General features: G+C 38.2%; 1 protein-coding gene across 1 annotated transcript in view; it reads left to right on the forward strand.

Annotated features, from left to right (window-relative positions):
* The window catches only part of ephb1 (EPH receptor B1), a 419,430-nt gene that overhangs the window by 296,640 nt on the left and 100,590 nt on the right, over positions 1 to 22,200 (forward strand). The window contains exon 5 of the mRNA XM_079818972.1: positions 7,358 to 7,693. Within this exon, the coding sequence (XP_079675098.1) occupies positions 7,358 to 7,693 (336 nt within the window). The remainder of the gene's footprint in view (positions 1 to 7,357; positions 7,694 to 22,200) is intronic.

Below are 22,200 nucleotides of genomic sequence, written 5' to 3' on the forward strand. Positions count from 1 at the left end.
CAGTACATGCATACATACATACATACAGTACAGTACATGCGTACATAGAGTACATACAGACAGTACATGCATACATTCAGTACAGTACATGCATACATACAGTACGGTACATACATACAGTACATGTGTACAGTACATGCGGCATACAGAGAGTACATGCATACATACATGCATACAGTACAGTACATGTGTACATACAGTACATACATACATACATACATACATACATGCATGCATGCATACATACATACATACATACATACATATATATATATATATACATACATACAGACAGACAGTACATGCATACATACATACATACATACATACATACATACAGTACAGTACATGCGTACATACAGTACATACATACATACAGACAGTATATGCGTACATGCATACATACATACATACATACATACAGTACAGTACATGCGTACATACAGTACATACAAACATACAGACAGTACATGCATACATACAGTACGGTACATACATACAGTACATGCGTACATACAGAGAGTACATGCATACATACAGTACGGTACATACATACAGTACATGCGTACATACAGAGAGTACATGCATACATACAGTACGGTACATACATACAGTACATGCGTACATACAGAGAGTACATGCATACATACAGTACGGTACATACATACAGTACATGCGTACATACAGAGAGTACATGCATACATACAGTACAGTACATGTGTACATACAGTACATACATACATACATACATACATGACATGCGTACGTACGTACGTACGTACATACATACATACATACATACATACATGCATACATGCATGAATGTATACATATATGCATATATACATACATAAATACTAGGGGTGTGACAAGACACGAGATTGGGTTCACGAGAACGAGACGAGACAAGATTTTTACATAGTATTTTTAAGAAATCCTCAATGATGAAATTACATGATTAGAAACATTGTTTGCAGGTGCATCTTGTAATGAATGTCATTTCAGTTCTACTTTCTGAGTATGAATTATCATATGCAGTAAAAGACAACAAGCACTGTAAAGGTTTTGCCAAAAACTCAACTGACTGGCTTCTGTCCTGTATGACCGTCTCTTCACACCTAAGAACTGCACATGAGCTTCTTTTGACCTCCTAACTGAACTCCTTCCCACAAATTGATCAGATATTAAGTGCAAACAATAACCATAATCAAAGTACTCAATATTCAAAGTGCAAATAGAGACCACATTTTTCTTCAAGCCTGATACAGAGCTAAGAGATTGTTACAACAAGCTTTTATGCTGGGAGATATTCACGTGGCTCAGGGAGCCGCTTTCAAACAGCGGTAACGTATTGAAATTGCGTTTGAATGCGCACTCCCATTTATTTTTCACAAAAGAACACAAAAGAAGGTATTTTGAACAATGTTGGTAACCAGACAGTTGATGGTAGCCATTGACTTCCATAGTATTTTTTTTCCCCTACTATGGAAGTCATTGGCTACGGTAGCAATTTCTTGCCAACTGTTTGATTACCAACATTCTTTAAATTTTTGGGTGAACTGTGCCTTTAATAACCCAAACTTCTGAACAGTAGTGTATGTTTTAACAATGTGCCAGACTTTTTACTATTAAAATAAATTGTGAAATTCATCAAGATTGCACCCGCTGATAGCACAATTAATTTGCACACATTGCCTGTGTTGTTTTAGCACCTAATTCACTAAAGGAATTATACAAATTTGGTAATCGTGCAAACATGCCCACTAAATTAGTGCTTATCACAGCAAGGCATTTCTCCATTTTACAGGCAGATTGTGAATGCTTGGTTGAGGAGGGAAGCAGGAGATATACATTTATTTATTTTATTTTATATTAACTGGGAGGTACATATACTGTATCAGTACAGTACCTGTATGCTGTCAATTATGGTGATGTTTGCGTGTGTGTATGTAGTGAAGCTGCTCTTGGTGTGTCTGCATTTCCTTTGGGAACCGGCTAATTGTGTTAGAACTGGCTGCATATCATGGCCTCATTCTGTTCGCAAACACACACACACACACACACACACACACACACACACACACACACACACACACACACACACACACACACACACACACACACACACACACACACACACATACACACACACACACACACACATATATATACATCTTCTGGCCTAGTTCCAGATATGGCCCACCTCCACTTTGATTCACTAGTGCTTTTTCTCTTCCCGTCTCTCGCCTTATACCTTTTCCCCTCAGCCTTTCTTAAGCCTGACTGTGAGATATAGTGAGTAAGACATCTCTGCTGTCGTAGCACCTAATCAAACAGTGCTTTGGGTGTTAACTGTGGTGTAAGCAAAGCCCTGCTGTTTGGATAGTGACCAACTCACTGTCTGAATGAAACACTCCCTGCTAACAGAGCAGAAAGAGCCACTGCTTTATGGACCCTCACAGACCTTTTAAAACATCTATGGCACTGTTCCCTGAAGAGGGCAAAAAAAGAGTCTGCAACTCTTTCGACAAAAAAGTTTCTTCTTTTTCAGTGAATCATCCATCCATCCATCCATCCATCCATCCATCCATCCATCCATCCATCTGACAATGCACTGTATGAGGTGTTATTGATTTATATAGCCAGATATAAAGCAATATATTTAATTTTTTGTATAAATGCTATTTCTAGATATTGTATTTTATTTCACACACACACACGTGTCTGTTTTATTGTCTTTGTGGGGACTCTCCATAGACATAATGGTTTTTATACTGTACGAACGGTATCTTCTATCCCATTACACTAAACCTACCCATCACACAAAACGTTCTGCATTTTTACAAAAAATTCTGTAGGCTATGATTTATAAGTGTGTATCCTCATGGGGACCTCAATTTAGGTCATTTTGTCCCCATTAGGGTTTACCAGGCCACACACACACACACACGCTCAACTGATTGGCTAATCATCGGGGTCGCCAGAGTTCGAGGTTACTTCTTTCATCGGCGCTCCCTGTTTAGGATCCCAGTAGCCCCTGATTCTATCCCACAAGGCCCTGCCTGCACAATAGCTCATTGTGTCTCGGCCTGAGTGAAATCATTCTTCTCTTGCTTCAAGTGCTGGAACGTCTCCTTGCCAGGTTTGGTATTTCAAGGAGGAGTCACTCAAATGTTCTTGTGGAAAGTGGCTGATCATGAAAATCAAACCTGAACCTTCCAGAATGTTTCCTGGCTCTCATCTGGTTCTGATGCGGTCTATAGTTAACATCACAACCTTTCCGTGATCTGTAAATCCTCAGTTCCTGGCCGGATGTTCTGTGCACTAGGGGGGATGGGGGGTCATTGCTTTATCAGAAACACAATATGATTGCTCCCTGTGGCTGTAGTGTGAAGACTGAATGTGTAGGAATGGATCCAGGAGGTTGTGATAAAGAGCCATAACTAAAACCTTGTTTTTGTCCCTTATTCTGACTGTTGATGAAAAGCCACTCACAGTGTTGAGTTAGTGTGCTGATGTACGGCCGCTCGGGGGCCGCCACTCTGCATGGTAATTATAAACAGTTACACATCGCTCTGGGACCGAGACCGCAGCTAAAAGGAAATGCACAACACAGCTCCATTCTGTAAGACTTTCTTGTTGTTGAGTAGAAAATGTTTGAACTTTAACCACATGGAAAAGATTTACTGTGACAAATCATCAACTAATATTGTGCACATAAGTGAACTGTGCTGTAAAAACTGAAATAACTTGTGATTAAAATACCATTGGGAAATGAAACCGCAATAGATGATAGACAATTTATATAAAGAACGATTAGTTCATACAGAAATTGACAATGCCTTGTGTCGTTCCAGAACTTTATATCTTTATGATTCACACTGTGAGTTTTTGGGGTTAACAACCACATTTACTTACAGACGTGAGTCTCGAAATGTCCTGTTCAAACGGCAACTTAGAGTAGCATCCTGCAACAAGAGTCAAGCATGTATTATCTTACAAATAACCCTATAACTCTATAAACACTATAACTCTTGTATAGTGACAATGGTCAATGTAATACAAAGATGGCGACGTCCATAAAACCAAAAGGTCTTATCGCTTTTGACATGACAAGAGTCCAATCGAGCCCTGAATTCATCCATCCAATATTCATTAACTGACGGCTGCTTTTATCTTGGTGGAGAGCGTAAAAAAAACGACAGAAGCAGTTCCAGTGGGAAACAGCTGATTGAATCAGCTGAAGATGAACTCAAGAACAGAATCAGTTTGATTCGTGAATGAATTAATCATTTTAACTGAATCAACAATTGAATTGAAAAGATATGCCAAATCATCTTTGCTTCTTCCAAACTCTCAATATTTAAACTTAAATTGTATGAAGAATTATTTAAATCTGGTGTGTTCTCCACACTAGAGCAATTGCATGGCTTCAGAACTTAACATTTAGCTATAACTTGTTCAGAGTACAGACTGCATTTATTATAATGCTGTTTTTTTTTTAAGCTTGAAAGTAGGGTAGTGCCCAGATGCACACTAACCTAAAGGATTATTAGGAACACCTGTTCAATTTCTCATTAATGCAATTATCTAATCAACCAATCACATGGCAGTTGCTTCAATGCATTGGGGTGTGGTCCTGGTCAAGACAATCTCCTGAACTCCAAACTGAATGCCAGAATGGGAAAGAAAGGTGATTTAGCAATTTTGAGCGTGGCATGGTTGTTGGTGCCAGACGGGCCGGTCTGAGTATTTCACAATCTGCTCAGTTACTGGGATTTTCACGCACAACCATTTCTAGGGTTTACAAAGAATGTTGTGAAAAGGGAAAAACATCCAGTATGCGGCAGTCCTGTGGGAGAAAATGCCTTGTTGATGCTAGAGGTCAGAGGAGAATGGGCCGACTGATTCAAGCTGATAGAAGAGCAACTTTGACTGAAATAACCACTCGTTACAACCGAGGTATGAAGCAAAGCATTTGTGAAGCCACAACACACACAACCTTGTGCAGGCTGGTGGTGGTGGTGTAATGGTGTGGGGGATGTTTTCTTGGCACACTTTAGGCCCCTTAGTGCCAATTGGGCATCATTTAAATGCCACGGCCTACCTGAGCATTGTTTCTGACCATGTCCATCCCTTTATGACCACCATGTACCCATCCTCTGATGGCTACTTCCAGCAGGATAATGCACCATGTCACAAAGCTCGAATCATTTCAAATTGGTTTCTTGAACATGACAATGAGTTCACTGTACTAAAATGGCCCCCACAGTCACCAGATCTCAACCCAATAGAGCATCTTTGGGATGTGGTGGAACGGGAGCTTCGTGCCCTGGATGTGCATCCCACAAATCTCCATCAACTGCAAGATGCTATCCTATCAATATGGGCCAACATTTCTAAAGAATGCTTTCTGCACCTTGTTGAATCAATGCCACGTAGAATTAAGGCAGTTCTGAAGGCGAAAGGGGGTCAAACACAGTATTAGTATGGTGTTCCTAATAATCCTTTAGGTGAGTGTATGTATCCAGATGGGTATACGGATAATGGGATCAAAACAAATAATGAATTATTCAGAATAATAGGTAAAAAGTCACAAAAAACACACAACAATCACATATCTAAAAGCCTTATTGCAGTCTCCGTACATCTCTCAGAAATCAGCTGGCCAAGTAGCCTGACAAGCCAGACCCACATCAAGATGTTGGGTCTGGGAACTCACCATTGGCAGGGCTCAATCCAAGGGGCGGGATAAACGGTTGTCTTTCAAATTCCCTCTGCACGCAATAGGATAGCGCTACAACCAACCAGAATAATGAAGAAGGTGAAGCGGAGCTAGTTGATTGATTAAACTTTCACCGTATCCGGTCAGCAAAATTCTTCCTTTCTTAAGAATGACTTCAGTGCCATTCTTTGTTCTTTTCTAAAAGAAAAGCTTAACTCCAAATCTTCCAGAGTCGCGGCCAAAGCAGATTCGAAAGACCGCTGTTCACCAGCTTCTTTACAAGTAGCACGCGGAACCGCAGCAATTCTGCCGTCATTATGTTTAGCCCGCCCACCGACTCTCTACAAGATGTGATTGGCCTGACCAGAATTAGTTTTTTCCAGCTCACAAGCCAACGGAGAGTTGCAAGACTACCCTGGCTACAAATTAGATTAGGCTACTGGCCAAGAGTAATATCAACTAAAATACTAGGCATCTTACACATTTTCTACTACTTTGTTTTATTTTTATGTTTAAAACCTTGTATGATGTGTTTTTTCTGTCTCACTCTCTTCCAGAGCCAGCAAAAAATGTATTCTTTATAATTTGTACACATTTGCATTTGTATGGAAAGTAAAAGTTGTCTTAGAAATGTTCAACACTGAATATTTTCCTTTCAACAAATAGTTTTGTAATCAGCTATTTTATAAAGAGAGTTCTCTTATTCGAGGCTGTGGATGATTGTCCTGACTTAACTCCACACAAAGTTCCTCTGGAGATTTCATTTGATTTAACATTGAATATTACTGTTTTAATCAGATTAGATTTAAATATATTTTATAATTATAATACAAAAATATTTTATATGAGTTATACAAGGCATATTTGTTAAATGAAAGCTATAAAGGGAACATAATTACACCAAGCTTCTCATGTAATTACACAAACTTCTGGTTAAAGCCCCACACACTTCCGGATTTATCCGTATACACAGATACAAATATTTTTGTGATGGTTACAGATACAGATACAGATACAGATACTGGCTCTGCTGCACAACCCTACTTGAAAGCTCCAGTCTCCATTCTTTGTAATTGCATCTGTGTGACCCTACAATTTTATTAAATTGTACCTTTTGTGTTCAATGGACGAAAGAAAATCATATGGGTTTTTTAACGGCATAGAGGTGAGTAAATTATAATAGAAGTTTATTTTTGGGTGAACTGTTGCTTTAAAAGAGGGATGAAAATGCTAAAATGATTTTCACTTGCCCATGAAAGAAAAGTGCTCTCATTCGTACATATAATCTTATGTTTTATTTCACTGCGGTAAGCATATCATGCAATTACATTTCTTCTAAAGGCATTCGTTTTTCAACTCATAAAATGAATCTAAAAATGATTCATTTTCGATTATTCAAGTGTAGAAATTAGTGTAATTTAATAAAAAGCCATTGTAAGAGTTGTAATTGCGGCACTGCAATTACAGCAAAGTAATTTAAAGAGCCTAGACAAATGTAAATGTTATCTTTATCTCATTAGTAGCCAAAAACCCTCTTCCTTTTTCCCACTGGCATTAACTTTAGCAGCATCATTTTCATAGTTTGCGTAATGAGTTTCAGTATTCGCATGTGTCTTTCTACTTTCTCATCAGGTGTTCCCTCTGGGCCAAGAAATGTCATCTCCATCGTGAACGAGACCTCCGTGACTCTGGAGTGGCACTCTCCGCGTGAGACAGGCGGTCGCGAGGACGTCATGTACAATATTGTTTGTAAGAAATGCCAAGCGGACCGCCGATCCTGCTCCCATTGCGATGATAATGTGGAATTTCAGCCCCGACAGCTGGGACTGACCGAATCCAGAGTCTTCATCAGTAACCTTCTGGCACACACTCTCTACACGTTTGAGATCCAGGCGGTCAATGGTGTCACCAACAAGAGCCCATATCCTGCCCAGCACGTCTCCATAGACATCACGACCAACCAGGCTGGTGAGTGATTACTTTTTTATGAAGCCAAACAAGATTATGCTTGATTAAACAAGCTTATGCAATCAATACAGTCCACAGCATCAGAAAACCCTGCTGATGAAGAAACAAGCTTAGACCAGTTAACATTCCAAGATGGTCTTAACCAGTTTTAGAATGATCAATGCTGGTGTGTTGCCTGTATAAGATAGTTAAGCGTTCATTTTCACAAAAGTTTCATGGCCCCCAGAATATCTTGTTGTATGAATATCTGAAAATATATCAAAAGGAAAAACAAAAAACAGCAAAAATTCTGAGCAAAAGAGCAAAGACTATATCTGGATCGGATTCAGAACAATGATCAAAAAAGATGGAGTACATCAACACCCCCAAAGCTTCACAGTCCTATAGCTCATCCTGGGTCGACATTTCATTCAGTAACGTTAGGCAGTTTCGATTTATATGCTGTTTTAATGTTGATGATCACATTATTTTACATATCACCTTCATTTATATAGCGCTTTTTACAATACAGATTGTTTCAAAGCAGCTTTACAGTGGTAACAGGAAATTAATGGAAAAGAGATTTTTTTGGATGTACAGCAGCTCTAGAAAAAAGTTATTGTCCAGCTAAAGGAAGTTTTTGATTAATTAATTTCCATTGTGAAAAATCATTGGTTATTTATTTGGGGCCACGTACACAACACCATTTTCAACTAAAATGGAAAACCTCTAATGCGTTCTGGCCGTTCATTTGCACGGCAACAGTGTTTGGTGACTTTAAAAAACGTGAATCTGTGTGAATGGTGACATCCAAGTAAGTATTACGTGTTTAGTCTATAGGCATGCTTGTTTGAATACGTATGTGCGCCTGTGCGTAGTCTTTCTTTTGCAAAATGACAGCCAAATTACGTGTCTGACATGCATAATATTACGTTTTTAGTCGTTTCTACGGATCCATGTGAACAGGAATCATTTTGATAACGTTTTTATCTGTACAGAGGGAAAGGCCTTCACAGGGGGGAGTCTAGTTGACACGGTTTCTGCTTCTTCTTCGCGTGTGTTTTGATCAGGAGATTCTGTAATCTTTCAGAAGATGTGTAATAGCGCCCCCTACCATATAACAGTGAAAACACGGAAAGCCGGAACATTTCGTCAATGGCGGGGAAGCGTTGTCTCATAAATAAAGAATTTTTATCAATGGCGGGGAAAGAGTTAAGATGTTTATTGTTGGAGGTAAACTGTCTTAACTGGTGGTTTTGTGTTATTGCAACATTTTATTGTAATATCTCAATATTTGACCACAATCTCATTATGTTATTGTAATCCGTCTTTAGTACCAAACAACTTCCCTCTAGCTTTCCCTCCAGCTTCAATTTCCATTACCACAACTCTCGGATTAGTTTTAGCATGTTATTGAATATGGCGATGTTAATGTATTTGGTCTTGGCAGGCTAGATGTGCTACGCTGCTGCTGCTGCATAGCAAGTATGTAATAGATACACAGATATGCTGCTGCTGCTGCATACATAGAATTACATAAATCCTGTAGCAGATCTAGGCAGATGGAGCTGGGGGAGGTGGAGGTTTTCTGAGGAACTATAGGCAAAACTATAGCTTACAGCAAACACTGAACCAGACTATTTAAATTTTGAGAAAGCAAACTCATTGGCTCCAGTCAGCTTGCGCCATGTGATTTATAAAATACAAAATCAAAATAGAACAATAAAGCACAATTTATATATCTTTCTTACATTTTTTAATACATTTTTTGTGCTATACTATTTGTATTCATTCATCCATTTATCCATTTTTTATTCTTTTTTTTTTACATTATTAAGCAAAGCAAATCAAAATATAAATGTTTTTTTAGGGTTATTTTTGAACTAATGTATGCTTTAAAAAAATCTAATTAAAATGTAACCAGCACTATTGTGCTAGTAAAATGTGTTTTGCCCCTTTTATGTTCTGTCACACACTCACATACATATTTTTTCTACTTTCGTTACTATTTTTATTACCTTAACCAATCTAGTTTCTTGTTTCATTTCCATTAAAAAAGGCTCCAAGTGGTCATTTGGCCTCAATACCACTGACTGAAGGATATTAAGACTGAAGTATTCCATTTCATCATTTAGAGCTGCTCACTGGACTGTGCAGGAAGTCAAAATTGAAAACATCACCTAGTTTGACCTGCGCTAAAAGATATGCATCCTCATCATTTCCTTGAGAGCTTCTCTTTCAGTTTTTTGAGGGCAGCCTTCTCCATCTTTCTCCACCTCCTTTACTTCCCCTGTCATCTCAATTTCCTGCTTTCACTGAATAGCTCTACAGAAGCATCACAGCAGTTGGTATGTTAGAAGTCGCTGGGATGCATTCGTCTGGTTCGGCGCTTTCATCTTTATCAGTGGGACCAGTATGAAAAACAGCCTTGATCATGTCACTATTCCGTAATACATCCAGCCCTGAAATGAGGGCACCCAGAACTGTAGCGCTGAGAGTTTAGCTGCTTCCATTGCGGCCCCCTTCCGGATCAAAGTGAGCACTTGTGGATAATTTAGCATGCGGGGAGATTTTCATCCTCAAAACGAGGAAATGTTCAGTCCCAGCTATGAGAACAAATTAAGTTTGAATGTATGGCAGTGCTTGCTGACAGCTCCACTCTGTTTCGATTCTTTTGTTTGTTTTTTTTACACAAGTTTATAAGAAAAAGACTTTTAACAAGAGTGGTACTCGCTCATGCTAAAGTGGTGGATGGTTGTCAAGGCATCTCTATGTGGTTACTAAGTGGTTTAAAGGGTTAGTTCACCCAAAAATGTTAATTCTGTCATTAATTACTCATGTTGTTCCAAACCCGTAAGACCTTCGTTCATCTCCAGAACACAAATTAAGATATTTTTGATGAAATACGAGAGCTTTCTGACCCATCCATAGACAGCAATGTAATGAACAATTTCAAGGCCCAGAAAGATAGGAAAGACATTGTTAAAATAGTCCAATTGACTCCAGTGGTTCAACCTTAATTGAAAGAAAACATTTGTTTTGTTCATACAATGGAAGTCAATGGGGTCCATTGTTGGTTGGACCCCAACACTCTTCAAAATAAATATAGGGGAACATAATGTTTTCATCTGTCTCTTAAGGACAAGGAGATGAGGGGTTGTGTTTGGGTTTGTTTAGATGTGTGAAGACTCAAAAGACTGTGCCAGAAGTCAGAAACAGTCTGTTAGAGACCAACAAAAGAAGTCAAATGCAGTACAAATCTGCCAGCAGCTATATCTTTCTATAACTCCTCTGTTCTGTTGCTCTATGTAGATAAGACGCTTTGTTTTGGATTTGAGGCTGATCTTTTGCTCTTATGTTTTAAAATAATGACAGAAATACAAGATTTAGTTGCCTAAACATATCAGGATGTGGAATATTGTTGGCATTTGTATTATTTTTGTGATGTGTCATGGTGTAATCAAGGCATGTTCATTGGAATTTACAATGGAGGGCTTCATCAAGGCAGAGTTGTTCTTTTAAAGGACATTTATTAAAAGAATATTCACACAAATAATGACAACTAACGATAACTATATTAGTGCCCCAACCAAATGTGTCGTCTTCCGCTTTAAATACCCAAGCTCATTCAAATCGTCTGGATTGTGATTGCCAATGTTTTTTACCGTTCATCAGCTGTAAAAATACAATATCTTGGTGTTGGAAATTCAGCACAAAATTCCAGTCATTAGCAATGTTTGTTTTGTGATTGAATCATTCTGTTGAGTTGATCTTTTTAGTGTTTCATGGAGGAAACAAAGGTCTGAATGACTCTTTTTCATTTAATAATTTGGGTTTTTCACCTAAAACTATCATTTAGCTTCATAAAATTTTGAATATGGTTCATGAAGCTTGAATGTTTTAGTGTCCATTCAGTGTAATTGCATCGGAAAAGGGACCAGTTCTCCATTTGTGTTCAGCAGAATAAAAAGTCAGGTTTAGGACGACATGAACAGTAAAATACCTTTTGTTTTCAGGCAAACTACACTCTTAATGGCACTAAAAGTGGTTAATTGGCTTGTAAGTGCTATATTGCACCTATCTTTAAATGGGCTATACAGAATCTTTGTAAAATGGTGCTATGCAGAACCATAAGAGATACATTCATTCAAAGACGACAGCCAATCACCATCTCACCATCTCATCCTCCAATTGAATTCTTTCTTCCACATAATTTAAACTGCAACTGACAGCTCTCAGTATCCAAACTTGTCTTGTTGCTTCCCACCACCACCCCATTGTCCTCCTTAGATTTTAGATATGTTACTCCAGTCTCATATGTTTGCTATGAATGAGAATGTACAGCAATGGCAAAAGCTGCTTTGAATCACTTTTATGCTTAAGTCTCGCCCTGGAATATTTCCTTATAGGGCGACCTTGGGGTTATCTTCAGGAAATACACTGTATTTTAATATTGATTTTATCCTTTCCCAACTAAACTAAGAGACTAAAAGAGAGTTAGAGAACCTTTAAAGAACTATACAGGGGCTTAACGGATTATTTGTATGGCAGTGGTGCTATATAGCACCACAACTACCCCAAAGAAACGCTGAATAACCACACTGGGCTTAACAGGTTCTTTATACGGTAGCGGTGCTGTATAGCACCACAACTACCCCAAAGAAACGCTGAATAACCACACTGGGCCTAACAGATTCTTTATACGGTAGCGGTGCTATATAGCACCTGAAGAACCGCTGAAGAACCATTTTTTGTGTGTGTATTTCTCCGATGTGAGGAGCAGTATTTCTTGGCTATTGCCATTTCAAGAGTCATTTTTTAAATACTTAGCATCTCTCCGTTTGGCTTTTTTTTTTGCAAAGGGTAACTATAACTATTTCCTCTTAAACTGTGATTAGTCCTGTCTCGATCACCTGTTAGTTTGCTTGTTTTGATCCAGTCTAATTGGAGTTAATTGGCATAATTAGTGCTTCTGTGCAATGCTTGTTTCCAGCTGAACTGAGTCATTGAGAAGCAGTTCAAACATGACTGCACACGATCTGCAGCAGAGTGCCTTGTGATCGTTCCTCTTGTGACGCTAGGAGTCGGAGCAAACAAACAAAAAGATCATAACACGGAATCAGACACCTGCCGGGTTTTCTCCTCCTTCTGAGTGTACGAGAGCAGAACGACGAGGTAAATAAACCAGATTAACATGCGGCTGTAATGGCCGCTGCTGTGTGTGTGACAGTTAAACGGTGCTCTTGACAGATAGATGCTTAAGAGCCGTGCTCTCCTCTATTGTTATCGTTTTTGGAGACCGTAATGAGTCTTTTGCCGTTAATGGGCCCTTCTTGTGCGGAGGGGTCTCGGAGGTAAGCAGTAATTGTGCACTTCTTGTACATGATGGAAATGCCCAATGGGGGTAGAAAGAGATGAAAAACAGGAGAAGGAATGTAGATGCTGCGCGCTCAGTCCTGGGGAGGTTAGGAGACTATAGGTATTTAAAATTAATTAAAGCTTAATCAGGATTTAATTTCATCTTTGAAAGCAAGAGGTTTTCAAAAGAGCTGGTTTGAAAAAGCACAGTTCAGTGGTTTAGTAGGACAGCTCACTGGATTCCATGGACACGTTGGGGAAAACAGTAAGATTTTGATAAAGAGGGTCTGTTCACATTTTGTATAAAAAAGAGTAAATGGATCTTAAATGTGAAGTGTGCTTTTTCTGCTGCAAAATGACTTTCTCTAATGTTTCTCGAATAGATCATCCATTGGTTGCTGTGTTCATACATTTCTCTTTATGTGGGACGTGATACAGAGAAAGTTTATATACTTTATATATAACTTTATATTATATATAAATCGATTAATCGCATCTAACATAAAAGTTTGAGGACAAAATGTTAACTTGCTGCCTAATATATCCCACCCACTAACAGGTGCTGCGATAAAGAGATAATCAGTGTTATTCACTTCACCTGTCAGTGTTCATAATGTTATGCCTGATCTGTGTTTTATATATATAATTGTGATCATTCGATGTGACAGCAATTCTCACTATTAACTAAATATTACCTATGACATTTGCCTCTGTAAACTTCTACATTTCTGCTTATTTATAGTTAGTAAGGTAGTTGTTAAGTTTAAGTATTGGGTAGGATTAATGGGTGTAGATTATGGCCATGCAGAATAAGGCATTAATATGTGCTTTATAGGTACTAATAAACAGCCAATACCCTAGTAATATAAATGCTAGTAAGCAACTAGTTAAAAGTGAGAATTGGACCCTAAACTATAAAGTGTTACCCAATAAGACTTTCCGCAGTATTTAGCTGCCATACTTCTAGAAAAATAAATATAAACACATAAAACATAAATAAAAGGTAACAATGACACATCTAAAAAAATTTTGAGGTTATGAGATAAAAAAGTTGATATCTTCTTTCAAATGTGACAGCTAATTTGAAATCAATAATTAGTATATTTTAAAAAAAATGGATATACTTAGTATTTGCTAATGTTACATCAACAAGAAAATAAAAATATTATATTTCCAACCAATACAAGACCGATATTTCCCCACTGAGCGATTGAGATGAAAATGTCATCAGGGCCGTGGTGGCTAATGTGGTTATTTTCAGCGTAACTGGTCAAGCGCTGAACTGGGCTCTTTATTCACCCGGAGGCGCCTTGTGTTTCACGATGGGTTCAGTGGTTTGGAGAAGAAAACACCCAGTGAGTGTTTGGCATTTACAAACTGCATTTGGTGCTATTGGTCTGGGCACAAATGGCAGGACAGGTGGGGTGGGAGTAGGAGCTGACCTTTCAGATGCATGGAGGGTGTAGTTATTGCACATTATATAGTCTGTAGGTTGTTATTTGTCAACTTTTCAAAAGCTTGTGTGCAACACAAAAGCACAACTTCCGTGTTTCCACAGCTAGAGTGAAGAAACACGTCCTCATAGTGTCCACAAAACTCGCAAATGGCTGCTGGGAACATCGCTGAAGACTTCAGCTGCCTGGGTGCCACCTTATCTTACAGTCTGTCCATTCATTTTAATATTACATTTCATGTGCACTTGGAGTTAGTGTCAATTAGAAATAATTGCTAAGGACATATGATAGACTAATCAATGTGTATCAACATAGAGCCTCTAATTTCCTGCATGGAGAGATAAACAAATGAATTAACTGAGATGTAATTTTTTATTTTTTTTTAATGTATGTTACACTGGGGATTGTTACTGCAGTTATTGACTTATTTTTATTATATATATATATATATTAGGGCTGTCAAAAGATTAATCGCATCCAAAATAAAAGTTTGTGTTTACATAATATATGTGTGTGTACTCTGTTAATTATTATTTATATATAAATAAACACACATTCATGTATATATTTAAGAAATATTTGCATGTATATACTGTATATACATTTATATAATCTATAATATATATAAACATAAATGTTTTATATATAAAAATAATTAATCTTTTGACAGCCCTAATATATATATATTATATATATATATATATATATATATATATATATATATATATATATATATATATATATATATATATATATATATATACACTTACCTAAAGGATTATTAGGAACACCATACTAATACTGTGTTTGACCCCCTTTCACCTTCAGAACTGCCTTAATTCTACGTGGCATTGATTCAACAAGGTGCTGAAAGCATTCTTTAGAAATGTTGGCCCATATTGATAGGATAGCATCTTGCAGTTAATGGAGATTTGTGGGGCAGGGCACGAAGCTCCCGTTCCACCACATCCCAAAGATGCTCTATTGGGTTGAGATCTGGTGACTGTGGGGGCCATTTTAGTACAGTGAACTCATTGTCTAATATTGTAGAATTTGATGTTTTAAGGGGCCTAAAGTGTGCCAAGAAAACATCCCCCACACCATTACACCACCACCACCAGCCTGCACAGTGGTAACAAGGCATGATGGATCCATGTTCTCATTCTGTTTACGCCAAATTCTGACTCTACCATTTGAATGTCTCAACAGAAATCGAGACTCATCAGACCAGGCAACATTTTTCCAGTCTTCAACTGTCCAATTTTGGTGAGCTCGAGCAAATTGTAGCCTCTTTTTCCTATTTGTAGTGGAGATGAGTGGTACCCGGTGGGGTCTTCTGCTGTTGTAGCCCATCCGCCTCAAGGTTGTGCGTGTTGTGGCTTCACAAATGCTTTGCTGCATACCTCGGTTGTAACGAGTGGTTATTTCAGTCAAAGTTGCTCTTCTATCAGCTTGAATCAATCGGCCCTTTCTCCTCTGACCTCTAGCATCAACAAGGCATTTTCGCCCACAGGACTGCCGCATACTGGATGTTTTTCCCTTTTCACACCATTCTTTGTAAACCCTAGAAATGGTTGTGCGTGAAAATCCCAGTAACTGAGCAGATTGTGAAACACTCAGACCGGCCCGTCTGGCACCAACAACCATGCCACGCTCAAAATTGCTTAAATCACCTTTCTTTCCCATTCTGACATTCAGTTTGGAGTTCAGGAGATTGTCTTGACCAGGACCACACCCCTAAATGCATTGAAGCAACTGCCATGTGACTGGTTGATTAGATAATTGCATTAATGAGAAATAGAACAGGTGTTCCTAATAATCCTTTAGGTGAGTGTATATATCTCCACATTGTTCTGATCTGAATGAGACAGGTTGAAGATCTTTGATGAACAGTGTTAGTGAACATGAATTTATAAATATATTGGACCCCATATTAGTGTTGTAGTACAATTATCACAAAGATCATTAATGTGATTTGATAAAACGTACTGCTTAAAATGCAATCAATAACTTCTTTCTAATGGGATTTCTTTTGTTACTGTGCTTCCGGGTTCGAAATCAATGCAGGATTGTCTCAAAAATGCCAAAAATGTATATAAATGCCCACAAAATTCACGATATTATTGCAAAAACATACTTGTATGACTTTTATATAACATAATTAAGCAATATCACAAGAGCAAGAGAGCTGTTTTCATGAATATGAGCACAATTGCTAATGTGATACTGATTTATTAAGTGACACATTTTTGACAAGTTGTTGCTAATTAATAACGTTTCATTAAATTAATCAGCTGCTTTGAACAAATCGGTTGGATAAATGATTTTATCTCATTATATCTCAATTATTTATGCAGGTGTAATTGTACACAATGCATTCTTTGCAACCTCTGCAACACAAAGATGAATTTTATTGTTAGTGATTTGATTGGTAACAGCTCTATAGTGTCTTATTATTCTAATTGTATTTATTGAGGACATTTTCTCAGACAGTAGATATGGATCTTTTAGATTAATTTGAGGAGTGCTGGTCTGGTCTTGGTCTTGTCCTGGTCTCAGTCACACGCTGGTCTTGGTCTCAACTTGGAGGAGGTTTAGGTGGTCTTGACTACAACACTAATGTGTGTTTGTGTGTGTGTGTGTGTGTGTGTGTGTGTGTGTGTGTGTGTGTGTGTGTGTGTGTGTGTGTGTGTGTGTGTGTGTGTGTGTGTGTGTGTGTGTGTGTGTGTGTGTGTGTGTGTGTGTGTGTGTGTGTGTGTGTGTGTGTGTGTGTGTGTGTGTGTGTGTGTGTGTGTGTGTGTGTGTGTGTGTGTGTGTGTGTGTGAGTACATATGTGTGTGTGTGTGTGTGTGTGTGTGATTTTTATATACAATATATATATTTTTCTTTTTTTTTCAAATAATTTTAGAATATTTTATCTATAATGCTATATAATTAATTTGGTAATATTGTAGAATTTGATGTTTTATTATTATTATTATTAATAATAATAATACAAAATAAACACATTTCTCTCAGGCTTTTGGATCCCACTTTATATGATCATGGTATGTAATTTATCTCTTTTATTTTAGTTCAAAACTAAAACTTCAACACAAATAAACAAACAAGTAAATAAAATATGATATAAACCATACTTCTAGTGTTAGGAATAGAGAGATGGAAAGATTAAAAAAACATGGACAAAGAGTACAGGATATAAAACCAGTGACCGCCGTCCCCTTGGCTCTGAAGTGTTATTAAACTACCAGACTGGCATCTGGACTGTGTGTCTGCTGATTCCCCCATCAATATAGCCGATTTTAAAGTGTATTCTGAGCCTGTCCCTGACTGGACACAAAACTGGATGAAGGGCACACTGTTCTAAATTAAAAATGGTAATTCTGTAGATAAATCGTCTTCGCACCCTCATGTCACTCCAAACAATGGAAGCAAATGTTGACCAGTGGCTGTCAAGCTCGAAAAAATAACAAGAAAGCACCACAGAAGTAGCCCAATGTGAGCTGTGCACTACAGTAGCGGCCACAAATGATGTACGGAGGATATATTCGTTTCTAATGGTCTTCCAAGTTTTATTAAACTATCAAAATATGAAGAAAATATTTTAGATTTTTTAAATGAAGTGGAACAATAAAACACTAAACTTTCAAACAAAAAAGGCAAACTACAGCTACAGGTTTCATTGTGTTATCACAAATAAAACAAGTCTCTCCAAGCACAACTACACAATATGCTTACACAATATTTAAAATATATATAATAATAACATTTGAATTTGGGGGGAAGGTGTACATTTTCCTAGGCCACACATCACCGTTGGCCACTACTGTATATTCCAAAGCTTCTGAAGCTAAACGATATTTAAAACTAATATTTAGGTCATTATTCATTTAAATTTTTGTCTTACTCCTAGAAACTTACTGAATTATCCAATTATCCACTTATGTTCGTCTCATAGGATTATTTATAGAAAACATTGAGTACAGAATCCATTGAGACACTAAATGAAACTTTCTTATTTTGTGTATTTTATGCTTAATGAGTTGAAAATGGAACTTTTTGTTAAATTATGAAGTGTGTTGAACTTCCGTAAACCCTAGATGCTCATTTCCCATAAACCTGGAGAAAAAACTTTTCTATTACTGAGTCTAATTTGGTTGCTTCCCTAAACTCTATAAGACATAATGATTAATTTCAGTCATTGTCTCCTATCTGCCAACCCTCAGGGGTCAGGGGAATGGCAAACGTCCATTTAGAGAAGCTAGCATGTCGTTAAATCTCTCCAACGCTCAGTGAAAACAGGACATTTGATAACGTTTGTGCTGAAAGAGCGTAGGAGTGTTTGTTGTTTTCAAGCAATAGCCATTTGGAGACTTAAAGCTGCTTTCCATCCTCCTGTACTGTATGTTTTGTTGTTATTTATTTCAAAATAATGTCTTTTTCTCTGCTTTAGGAAACAGGATTGTCAGCAGTCATTTCGTGTGATGGCTTGTTCCTCCCAACTTTATAAGCAATTCCATTTCCGAGACTTTTTTCGTAACTGCTGTATTTTATCCCCATGATACACCAAACAGGAAGCAGCATGCTATCAGCAAAGTTTGATCTTTATTTTATTTATTCATTGTTGTCTTTTGGCACTCCCAACACTTGTATAAATCCATCTGCCATGTGGTGGAATCTGGGAATGGTTGAACATAAAAGTGTGTGTGTGTGTGTGTGTGTGTGTGTGTGTGTGTGTGTGTGTGTGTGTGTGTGTGTGTGTGTGTGTGTGTGTGTGTGTGTGTGTGTGTGTGTGTGTGTGTGTGTGTGTGTGTGTGTGTGTGTGTGTGTGTGTGTGTGTGTGTGTGTGTGTGTGTGTGTGTGTGTGTGTGTGTGTGTGTGTGTGTGTGTGTGTGTGTGTGTGTGTGTGTGTGTGTGTGTGTGTGTGTGTGTGTGTGTGTGTGTGTGTGTGTGTGTGTGTGTGTGTGTGTGTGTGTGTGTGTGTGTGTGTGTGTGTGTGTGTGTGTGTGTGTGTGTGTGTGTGTGTGTGTGTGTGTGTGTGTGTGTGTGTGTGTGTGTGTGTGTGTGTGTGTGTGTGTGTGTGTGTGTGTGTGTGTGTGTGTGTGTGTGTGTGTGTGTGTGTGTGTGTGTGTGTGTGTGTGTGTGTGTGTGTGTGTGTGTGTGTGTGTGTGTGTGTGTGTGTGTGTGTGTGTGTGTGTGTGTGTGTGTGTGTGTGTGTGTGTGTGTGTGTGTGTGTGTGTGTGTGTGTGTGTGTGTGTGTGTGTGTGTGTGTGTGTGTGTGTGTGTGTGTGTGTGTGTGTGTGTGTGTGTGTGTGTGTGTGTGTGTACCTAATTAATCATATTTTGAGTACAAAATTGTACCCAGAAGTGAGCTATATCTGATATAAACTCCCAAAAACTCATTTTGGGGACTTTTTTTTTTGTTTTTTGTAAAAAGACATAATAAATTAAAACAGTTTTTATATGTAATGCGGAAAGTTTTCTGTTACTGTTAGGGTTTGAGTTAGGGTTAGGTGTAAGTGGGGCAAAAAATATTTAGTCAGCCACCAATTGTGCAAGTTCTCCCACTTAAAAAGATGAGAGAGGCCTGTAATTTTCACCATAGGTACACTTCAACTATGAGAGACAGAATGAGAAAAAAAAAATCCAGAAAATCACATTATCTGATTTTTAAAGAATTTATTTGCAAATTATGTTGGAAAATAAGTATTTGGTCACCTACAAAAAAGCAAGATTTCTGGCTCTCACAGACCTGTAACTTCTTCTTTAAAAGGCTCCTCTGTCCTACACTCGTTACCTGTATTAATGGCATCTGTTTGAACTCGTTATCAGTATAAAAGACACCTGTCCACAACCTCAAACAGTCAGACTACAAACGCCACTATGGCCAAGATCAAAGAGCTGTCAAAGGACACCAGAAACAAAATTGTAGACCTGCACCCGGCTGGGAAGACTGAATCTGCAACAGGTAAGCAGCTTTGTGTGAAGAAATCAACTGTGGGAGCAATTATTAAAAAAAGGAAGACATACAAGACAACTGATAATCTCCCTCGATCTTGGGCTCCACGCAAGATCTCACCCCGTGGGGTCAAAATTATCACAAGAACGGTGAGCAAAAATCCCAGAACCACACGGGGGGACCCAGTGAATGACCTGCAGAGAGCTGGAACCAAAGTAACAAAGGCTACCATCAGTAACACACTACGCCACAAGGAACTCAAATCCTGCAATGCCAGACGTGTCCTCCTGCTTAAGCCAGTAAATGTCCGGGCCCGTCTGAAGTTTGCTAGAGAGCATTTGGATGATCCAGAAGAGGATTGGGAGAATGTCATATGGTCAGATGAAACCAAAACAGAACTTTTTGGTAAAAACTCAACTTGTCGTGTTTGGAGGAGAAAGAATGCTGCGCTGCATCAAAAGAACACCATACCTACTGTGAAGCATGGGGGTGGAAACATCATGCTTTGGGGCTGTTTTTCTGCAAAGGGACCAGGACAACTGATCCGTGTAAAGGAAAGAATGAATGGGGCCATGTATCGTAAGATTTAGAGTAAAAACCTCCTTCCATCAGCAAGGGCATTGAAGATGAAACATGGCTGGGTCTTTCAGCATGACAATGATCCCAAACACACCGCCCGGGCAACGAAGGAGTGGCTTCGTAAGAAGCATTTCAAGGTCCTGGAGTTCCCTAGCCAGTCTCCAGATCTAAGCAACATAGAAAATCTTTGGAGGGAGTTGAAAATCTGTGTTGCCCAGTGACAGCCCTAAAACATCACTGCTCTAGAGGAGATCTGCATGGAGGAATGGGCCAAACTACCAGCAACAGTGTGTAAAAACCTTGTGGAGACTTACAGAAAACGTTTGACCTCAGTCATTGCCAACAAAGGGTAAAGTATTGAGATGAACTTTTGTTATTGACCAATTACTTATTTTCCACCATAATTTACAAATAAATTAGTTAAAAATCAGGCAATGTGATTTTCTGGATTTTTTCTCATTCTGTCTCTCATAGTTGAAGTGTACCTATGATGAAAATTACAGTTCTCTCTCATCTTTTTAAGTGGGAGAACTTGCACACTTGGTGGCTTACTAAATGCGTTTTTGCCCCACTGTATATGCATATGTGTATGTATATATACACTATATTGTCAAAAGTTTTGGGATGCCTGCCTTTACATGCACATGAACTTTAATGACATCCCATTCTTGATCCGTAGGGTTTAATATGGAGTTGTCCCACCCTTTGCAGCTATAACAGCTTCAACTCTTCTAGTAAGGCTTTCCACAAGGTTTAGGAGTGCGTTTATGGGAATTTTTGACCATTCTTCTAAAAGTGCATTTTTCTTCTAAAAGTGCATTCCGGAGGATATATTTATTACTAATGGCCATACAAGTTTAATAAAATCATCAAAATATGAAGACAATTTTTCAATATTTTACAAAAACAAAACAGGTTAAGGTATTTATCTGACAAAATGTTTTGGCAAAAAAGACAAACTACAGCTACAGGTTTTATTTTACTATGCAAAAATATAATGCATAAAAATCAAAAATCACCACTGCATCGACACTTGGTGATGTAAAGCTTGGATGCAGCTCATCGGAAGCTCTCTACACACTGTTCTTGAGCTAATCTGAAGGCCACACAAAGTTTGGAGGTCTGTAGCTATTGACTCTGCAGAAAGTTGGATACTTCTGTGCACTGTGCGCCTCAGC

Source organism: Gobio gobio (assembly GCF_949357685.1).
Source record: "Gobio gobio genome assembly, chromosome: 6".
Lineage (NCBI taxonomy): Eukaryota > Metazoa > Chordata > Actinopteri > Cypriniformes > Gobionidae > Gobio > Gobio gobio.